This window comes from Amblyomma americanum, chromosome 1 (genome assembly GCF_052857255.1).
Source record: "Amblyomma americanum isolate KBUSLIRL-KWMA chromosome 1, ASM5285725v1, whole genome shotgun sequence".
Classification (NCBI taxonomy): domain Eukaryota; kingdom Metazoa; phylum Arthropoda; class Arachnida; order Ixodida; family Ixodidae; genus Amblyomma; species Amblyomma americanum.
The window spans coordinates 303,565,761-303,575,045 of NC_135497.1; the positions used below are offsets into that span (position 1 = coordinate 303,565,761).

At 50.2% G+C, this 9,285-nt stretch overlaps 1 protein-coding gene across 1 annotated transcript; it reads left to right on the forward strand.

Annotated features, from left to right (window-relative positions):
- Window positions 1-483: 483 nt before the first annotated feature.
- LOC144098350 (uncharacterized) lies at window positions 484-1,334 on the forward strand. Its single transcript, XM_077630924.1, has one exon. It carries the CDS (start codon window positions 687-689, stop codon window positions 1,332-1,334), a length of 648 nt encoding a protein of 215 aa, XP_077487050.1. The 5' UTR covers window positions 484-686.
- Window positions 1,335-9,285: the final 7,951 nt, after the last annotated feature.

The window sequence follows — 9,285 nt, forward strand, 5'->3', positions numbered from 1 at the left end:
TAACGGAACCCGCAGGCTTAATCACGCGCGAGCCGCCGCCGGACGACGACAACAAGCGAGGGTGAAAAGCGGCACCCTTGCTCCTGAACGGTAGCCGCATCCCCCATGCGCCCTCCGATCCTGACCCTCTCCCATCATTGAAGAGGAAGCCAAGAGAAGAAAGCTGAGAGACGGCTCCCGGGAGTATCTCAACCGTTCAGGTAGCCAACTCCAAGAGGGAAAAAGAACCGTTCGTAGACAGGGGGTCGCATCCGGGCAAGGGCAGCCGAGGGGTGCGTGCCAAAAAACAAAAGCAAGAACGGAACCTGGCCTCCGGGCGCCTCTCGTTCATTGGTCGCCGCGGTGGTTCTCCTCCCCTGAGGGGGGGTTCTCCTGCCGGCGTTCCCGGAGGCAAAGACATCCCCGGGCTCCACTTCCAGACGCACCAGAAGCCAAGCGGCTCCCGGCCAGCAGCACCGAGACAATCGCCCAGGAGCGCAGTTTTCACCGCCACGCGGCGCTGCCCTGCCGGAGGGGCCCAGAAGAGCCAAGGCCAAGCCGCCTCCTTGCTGCACAGACCCGCCAACCCAGCTCCTCGCCCAGTCTCTCGCTCCCGTGAGCGGGCTAGTTTGAATGCGCCGTCGCGCAGGGGCGGGTTACGCCGCAACGTGTTCTGCTCAGCATCTCTGTTCCTAGCGCCGTCTGCAATGAACACCACCAGCGCGGCGCTCGCTATGGCTGTCAACTGCCTCACGGACGTGGCCCTTCTCGAGCAACAGTCGCATCATGACTACTCCTGCTACTCAACCCACCAGCACCATCAACATGAGCAGGGCAAGCCTCTCGCGTACGGGATTCCCCGGTCCGACGGATGCCCAACTCCCGTGTCGAGCCCGGCCACTCTGCCGCCTTGCTCGCCAGCCGCCGAGAGCCCCGCGAGCCTCACGGAGCTCTGCCCCATCCCTCGGCCCGGTGCGGTGGGCCACCTGGACTCCATGCTTCCCTTCCGGGCACCTACGAGAGAAGAGGGCGAGTCCGATGAATTCGACTCTGACGCCGAGAATGGCAGTGAGTTCTCTTCCGAGGACGGCAAGCACACATCGTTCGGCAAGGGCACCGGTAGCAAAAGAAAACAGTCGGACAAGGCTCCGCCGTCCCCAGTGGTCCTCAGAAAACGGCGGCTGGCCGCCAACGCCCGTGAACGGCGCCGAATGCACTCCCTCAACGTGGCCTTCGACAGGCTGAGAGAGGTGGTGCCGTCACTGGGCAACGACCGAAAACTCTCCAAGTTCGAAACCCTGCAAATGGCGCAAAGCTATATCAATGCGCTCAGCGAACTGCTTTTAAGGCAGTGACATGAAGACGTCCAGACCGCACGCCTGGCCATCGCACGGTATCCATTCCTCTTTGTTATTGAAACTGCCAGCGCTGTTGCGCACATGTTACATAGACGCATGTGCACAGCAGCTTCTGGCTGGAAACGAGGGCATGATTAACATCGAACGGACATTGCATATATCCAAAAGTGGGAAAGGATGTGTGCTCTTGAAGTGACTCAGAACAATCTGTTGGAAACTGACTCCTCACTTCGGCGACACCGCAGCTCATCCTTTGAATTTTGGACTCAAACGACTTTGTTCGTGTGAACAGATACTATATGGGTACTGTCTTGTTAGCGCTCGTTTTTTTTTTTTTTCAGTATTATTGAAATGAGTGGCAGCGCAGTTTAGGTAAAGTTGAGCGCGCTTTTGCTTGAACTCAAGTTGATGAATGTGACATGATGCGTAGCGTGCATGCCGCAATGTTTCGTTTGTTTCGTACGTAACTATACATTGAGTTTTTGCATTATACTGCCTCGGTAGCCTGGCGGTGACCTCTTAAGGTCTGCGTCCAATATTTACGATGAATTTGCATCAGACAATACTCAACGCTCAGCTCAAGTACGAGAATGCCAACATTCCAAAATGACGTACTACCTCCATAACAAAGCCAAAATCGGTTCCTTCAGGGATTTATCTGCTGGCTTTTCTACTCAAAACCCCAGCATTCCGAAGCTGTTCCCCGTGCTCTCGCAGTCTGATGTTTCCAAACGTTAATTGTTTGTACTCGCGCTTTTCACCGGCGACAGTTTTTTATGGTGAAATTTCCCGTGTTTTCCCCCGACTTTTCCTACTGCACGTTCTTTGTTGATATTGTTGTTACTGCTTCCATGTGGCATTGCACATCGCATACTTAATTCTGCAGTATTGTCCGGTTTCTCCCGGTCCAAGCTGCCAAGTGAAGAACCATGCAGCTGCTCAGTGTTCCCAAAGCCTGAGCGCATCATGCTAGTCCATACACGCTGTTCTATAAGGTTTCACGAGGCATTGCCGTCTTTGATGGCATCTAGAGATTCTTCACAGCGCCGAAGATGCACGCAAGATTGTGCCATAGGAAACGGCGTAGACTTTTGCTCAAGCTTTCTGTGTTGTGTGTCAACCTCCCAGTGCCAAAGCGTTGTGTCCTGTCACAGCGCTGTTTGAAAGTGTCACACTGCCCGTCCAACTGCAGCCTGTTTAGACGTCGCGTAGCCTTTGCATGTTAAATGTTGTGTGTAAAATATTTCGTGCTTTTTTTTACACTTTTGTGCCTTATACACATTTACGACGTTGGAAATAAAAGTTCAGTTATACATTTACTCATGTCTAGTCATTCTCCCCTTTTCTATGCATTATGCGAAAAATGAGACGATGGATTCGGCAAGGAAGTCATCGAAGTAGGTTATGATACGAAATGTTCCCCATATTTCTCGACGTGCACATTTGTTGCTATGCCCAAACATAAACACACAGGTCTTCCTTGTATATTTAACCCGTGACGCTTTTTTTTTCCTTTTGTCGTACGCAACAAGTTTTTAGCTGTTAAACTGACGACAGGAAAAAAAATGCCACAGAAAAAAAACCACTACTACTGCTGACGTGGCCGAGAGAGAAAGGAACGGCTCACTATAGACACCCTCCTCGAGTGCGGTAAAGCTCTGAAGAAACGTATCCGGTAGACTTCAGCGCCGTAATTAGAAAATATTGCCGCGTTAAGGGCTTTGATGCCATGCTTAACTGTCTGTTGCGGACCGCAAGATTTTAGATTTAAAACGGCACAAAGGGGTCCACTGACCAAGGAAGAAAGACTTGAAACAGACAGCGCTTCTAAGCGTTTTTTTTTTTTTTACTCTGCCCATTGTCGCTGTCTTGCTGTTTCGGTTCTGAAATGTATACGAACCAGTTAGCTTAACTTGTCATCGTTTTCGACCCCAAGATGCTGAATCAAGAAACGAGGTAACCTGCGGGGACGTTTAAAACTTGGTTATTTAATATGCAAACTCCCAATAGATATCTATTTATTAGCATACGTGCACTTTATGGAAGAGTACGAAGTGGGTACGTGAAGTGACATACAGCCAAGTGGCCTTTAAAAAAAGAAAGGAGAAGAACTAGCTCTGTTTGAAATTTAATGATCCCTTTTGCCAAACTTACCACTTGCTGAAGCAATTTACCTACGGTATTTACCCGCAGCTGCTGTTCCAGCCCGATGGGAAGTGCATTCTGGCTATTGTTATATCTACCGACAAATCCTCAAAGCGTCCCCGTAGCTGCATAGGACATATTTTATATTTCTAGAATTTTTAGGAAGTGAATTCATTACGCTAGAATGGGTGCTTTTTCGATTAACTACAACCATGGCCGACAAATGTTTTGAGGGTGGATAAAACCTTGCCAAAAATGTGCAGCCTGTTAGCAATGCTTCATTTGTCTTTCTGAATTTGTTGCAATGTCTGCAATTTGGACTGTACCACCAATGTTACAACGCTGTGCGTATGTATACACGCGTACACAGACAGGCCAGCGCGCGCGTGCGGGCGTGAATCAGTACTGTATTCGCAGTCACATATGTACTTTTTTTGTTGTTTAAACATATGTGTGTAAATAGCTGATGAAGCACGTGTCATACACATTTATTTATCTGCATAGCGCGGTGAAATATGTGTCTATAAAAAATCACAAATAAATGTATATTCTTACCCGTGTTTGTTGACTTCTCTCTCTTGCGTAGCACGGCTGTCTTCTATTGTCCATCCCCTGTGTGTTCGTGTCTGCTCTGCAGGCCTCCTGGGCAATTTGCTCGACGTGAGGCACACGGAAACGAACGCGACTGAAATTCCGTGCCTCTTGAGGCGTGTAGTAAAGTCTGAGTTTCTACAGATAGATTTCGCTGAAAATTTCAACAAGTGGCACAAGCATTTTTGTTCCTCCGTCAGCAGAGTTTGTTCCTTCTTTCGCGTAGTTGAATGCCACTACCTCACTGCCCGCAGATGACCAGGCTGCTCTTTTGTTACACCATATCACCTTACAGTCTATCATAGCGTTGTTAATTTGCCTCAGATGTGTAGTATATTGTTATCGACCGCAAAGTAGTACAAGTTTTGTCACTTTCCTTCTTGTTGTGTTCAGTTCCGCTCACCCCTTTCTGAGGGCTATTCTCTTTGGCGTTATAGATTAATACCGCTTCTTTTGAAAACATCAAGAAAGGAGATGGGACCGCTACAAGAGCCACAAAAGATGTTCGCCCAGTCAAGTTAGTACTAAAGGGAATTGGCGGCCCCTCACATCCATGTCGCAAATTTTCGGCGCCGTAACCAAAGCATTACGCACGCACGCATTGCACGCCTTTCAGCCAGCTTCCATTACAGCGGCTGCAAAGCTATTTTTTCTCCCGCGGGTCCCGTTCATGCGGTAAGTGCCATTCAGCCGCAGAATCTGACGGCGAGGGCTAAGTGACCGTGAACGAAGGCATGACAGCGCTTGCCAAGCACGTCGCTGGAACGCGAGGCGCTCTCAGCCTCGCATCAACCTGGCGGTTAGCACACCGAACGCTCCGTACACGCGGATGAGCGGCAAATGCCGCCTGTAATGACCGAAAAGTGCTCCGGGCCGACCTCGCTTCCCACCGGCCAGTCCTGCACGAACAGAGACGCGCTAACAAGGGGCGGTGCCGATAAAACGCCCGCATCGAAAGACGCATGTTCGCTGTCTGCGCCATCTCGCGTCAATCACGGGTGGAAGCGGAGCGTCATCGCGTGCATCGCCGCAGGCGGGGCGCCGCCGCCCCTGTGTGAACCCGGCATTTGGGCGCATAAAGGCGCTCGTCAATGGCGCGGCGTCTTCCGCATTGTTCCGTGGAAAACGGTGCACTCGATGATTAGAACGAAAAGGAGGGGGGAAAAGAAAGCGATGACATCGGGCTGCGGGCCTGCTGTTCTTCCGAGAGGTCAGGGGTGACTGCGTGTCCTGTACGCCGGGGAGTCGCTGTTCCGAAGCCCCGTCAGCGCCGTCTCGGTCGCTCCTCCTGCGCGTACGTTCAAACCTGTCTCGCCGTCTGCCTCTCTCTCTTCTTTTCTTCTGTGCGCATGCGCAGTGTAGTGTGCGACAAAGAACGGCCGTCTTGCGTCGCAGGACGTAGTGTTTATGATTCGTCCAAGTTATCACTAAGAGTTCTCCGTCTCTCCCGTATGCCCGTCTGTCGCACTGATTTCCCATAATGCAGACTAGCTGGCCTTTCTGGGGTCTCGGGTCGTGCCTAGGTGAAAGGGTCGCGTCGACATCCTGCAAAAGCACCAAGCCGGTCGGAATGAGAACAGGGTAGCGTCTTCTGTGTCATTCCATGCATTAGTTTTTCTGCGTTCCCGTACATATCGGGTTGTTAAGCTTAAGCGTAGAATGGCTGCCAGCGCCAGAAATGAAAACCCGGAGCAGCTGTTTGCAAAGTGCACGCTAGTATTTTCGAAGGGAGGTGTGCTGACGCAGTGTACAAACGTCAAAAACGCTCTGGCTCTCCTTATGCGCGGTACATGCTACAGACCTGAGTTCGATTCGAGCAGCTAATCGCACGCCTGAAAAAAAAAAAAAACGCCCAGCGTCCTTGAACTACTTTGAACAGCCGCTGGCATCGGCCATTTCAAAAATTGGTCCCACATTTCAAGCTCAAGGTTATTTCCCCGCGGCGCATTGCTCAACGCATCGTCGTGTCTTGCGCTGCGCTCGCAAAACGACTCTGCGTTTGCGCCGTTAGTTGAGAGAACGGCGAATCATTGAATCTAACACAGCGGCTTTTAAGGCTTTAGGGCTCTAGTCTGCCGGGCGGAAAGGCTGAAGCGGAACTCTTCTCGAGGATCCCTTGATGCTCTGTTTCCTTCTTCCCTTTTTGTTCAGAGTTCTTGAAACGCAGCTAGTACGGACAGTTTAAGCTTCGCCTCTTTTGGTTCCCGGAAAGCAACTGTCAGTCGTGTCTCAAGGCTCGCGCGGAACACAAACTACGTTAGTGGAAACACGCACTGTTCTTCTGACAGACTACGCCTCGCAGTAGGAATGCTGAAGTTGCGTAATTCGATCTGCTTCCCTGTTTTATTTATTGCATTTTCAGTGTGCTCTCTTTCTGAAACGAGTTTTTACGTTTCGTTGAGTTCAATACGGCTGAACAGCCGCCTGTTTTTGTAAGCAGTGCGCAAGTGCAAATATGTTTTAATGTCCAAAGTATTGTTACGCTTGTACTATAATTATAAGTTGTGTATCCAAAGCGTGCGTTTTGGTGTTTTGTTCTGTTCTGTTTTGTTTTGCTGCATGAGCGATTTCATACACTTTTCTGCATATTGTTCCTGCAGCAATCACTCTCGTTGTTCGGTCCTTCATGCTGAAGCGGCGCTTGCTATGGTCTCTGTCAACGGACGAAACATGTTACTGCGCTTGTATGAGCCTTGCTGCTGTATATCGTTAATAAAACGTTTTTAAATAAAAACGCCTCGTACCCAGGCCCTTCTTGGTGTGTTATTTCATGTGCTAGCTTTGCTTGTTCTCCACAGCATGAAACCAGCTCTTTCAACAATTAATAGCAATGCGCGCCACCAAAGCAACCCTGACAACAGAAAAGAAAGCGAGCGCTTGTTACTCAGAAAAATTACCAAGTCGGTCAACTATCTACACTGCGAACTATTTGCCCTAACGAATACAGAGTTAATGCCTGACGTCTCAGCGTCGCGAGCGACGTCTGGTGGTCGTTGGCGCGCCGTCATTTCAAAGCTAGAGTTACTGAATGTGCTGACCCTATGCAATGTACTCAGCGTATGCTCATCCCAGCACCTATAGAAACGCCCCTGAGAATCACTAGATGGCAGGAACGTTGGCGGTGGCCGCGCGCAAAAACAACCGGCAGGCAAGCACGGGCTCATTCCATTTCCGATTCGATCGAGCGTGGAGCAGGGTCGCACTCTGTTGCACCTCCTGGGAACATCCGACTGGGGAGAAGCAGCAGGGATCTAACCCAAACAGTAAGCGAAGAAAGAAAAAAAAGAACTAAACAAGAAAGGCACAGAACGCGCTGAATGGCGCAGCAACCCGCGCACAGAGAGGTCGATCGCAATGCGTATACGTGCGGTCAGCCGTCGGTTGACTCGCGTGACAGATCCACCCGAGGCGCTGCTGCATACGTTGGCGGCACGGACGTTCTCACAGCGGTCCGCCACAACGGCTGCCCCGCACGCGCGAGTGAAGTGAACGGCGAGCTGTGCCCGGCCGGGAAGGCGTGAGCCGCGGACATGCTTACGTGCTTAGCAGGTCGATTAGCGTCGGTCCGGGAGCCGTAACGCACCTGCACGGTTCATTTGCCGCACAGAGGCCCGCGACAGCGACGACAGAGCGGAGCTAATCCGGTTTCCCGCGCGTGATCGTCTACCTGCTACTGGCCGCTCCCACGGAGGCCGCGGCCCGCATGCTGTGTACGCACGCACGGCGCGTCGTGACAGAACGCGCAGCGCTAAATGCGTTCGGAAAGAGATGGATACCCATCTTCACTGGAACGGACGGCTCTCGAAAAGCCCCACTATACTGAGCGGTCTGGAATTTTATTTTCATTTTCTTCCGGTGGTCTGAGTCGCAGCTCTGCAGCAACAGCTACTCATACGTCACGTGTGCGTCCTCATACTCCAGCAACACGTTCATGGCCCCACGGGTATGGGATAATCAAATTAAGGGTAAGTATACTCGAGTGGAGGAATGGGACTCGTGTCAGCTGTAGTTCAGTTATAGAAATAGTGTACGGAATCCCGACTTCAACAAGGTTTCGAACCAAAGCTTTCTCAAAATCTTCGCGAACTCAAAAGAATGCTCGGCCTTGAGCTTAACATAAAGTTTATTCTCTCTCTCGATCGCCCTGCTGATTCGGTTTTCAAGAACTAAAAGCCAAAAAAAGCGAATTTTCAGTATATTCAGGCTGCATTATTTGTTGTAAGAAAGAACTATTTTAGCTCGTAAACGAAACTGAATGCAGGGCTTGAGTTTTTGCGAAATTCAGAGACATTCTGCCGCGAAAGTGGACTTGGTCATTACTGCATGTCGCCAGGTGACCGCATCATGCTTCACTGTAAATTATCGAGCATTGCTCCCAACACTGATGCTGCCTTCGCAACTAGTATTCAATAAACCTGAAAAAAGACTCAACGAGTCAATTGCTCATACTACATGAGGCAAGAGTAAATCTATAATGACACCCCGATGTTAGCGCCAGATATACGGATATCAATTCCTCGACCAGTTCGCAAACGAAACTTGAGCGAATGAAACACGAGCTCCATATTCGTTATGCACGTTTGCGCCGATGAGTTCACATTTTGCGCGTCGCAGTTACCCGCACGTGACGTTCACTTCTGCCCGCCCCGAACCTAAAACAGCTAAATGCATAACAAGTTCTTCACTGCTCATGGGATTGCAGACAATTATGAAGACGTCTAGATTCCCGAACACTGTTGTGGCAATACAGCAACAGCACGGGTTATCCTTCTTCGTTGTTGCTTGCCACGTGTACCCGTAGAGACAAGTGTATAAATATGCCTTGCGCAATTATTAGTGCTTTTTTTAAGAGAAGCGCTCGAAATGAGAGCATATATTCCACAGCACTGACTTTTAGTCGCACATTTAACTGTCTCGCTTGTACCGCATTACAGACATCAGTCGAACAATGTGCTGTGCATGATATCCACCTCACTGTTACTCAAAAATACGCCAAAATTAACAGTTCAACGCAACGGCCGAGCAGCTGCTGTAGCACTGCCTGTGGCTGGAATGCGCGTTTGTTAGTGGTACTACCGTCAAGGGAGCAACGAGCACTTTAGAGCTAAACCAGTATTAGAAACTCGTAATAAAAGTGATGATGATGATAAATTTTTATGGCGCAAGGGCATCTGTGGCCAGAGTGCCATGGCACAAGGTTTTTTCTTCTACT

Bases quoted from the DNA above. Each gene is read 5' to 3' on its own strand.
- LOC144098350 (XM_077630924.1), top strand. From the start codon at position 687: ATGAACACCACCAGCGCGGCGCTCGCTATGGCTGTCAACTGCCTCACG.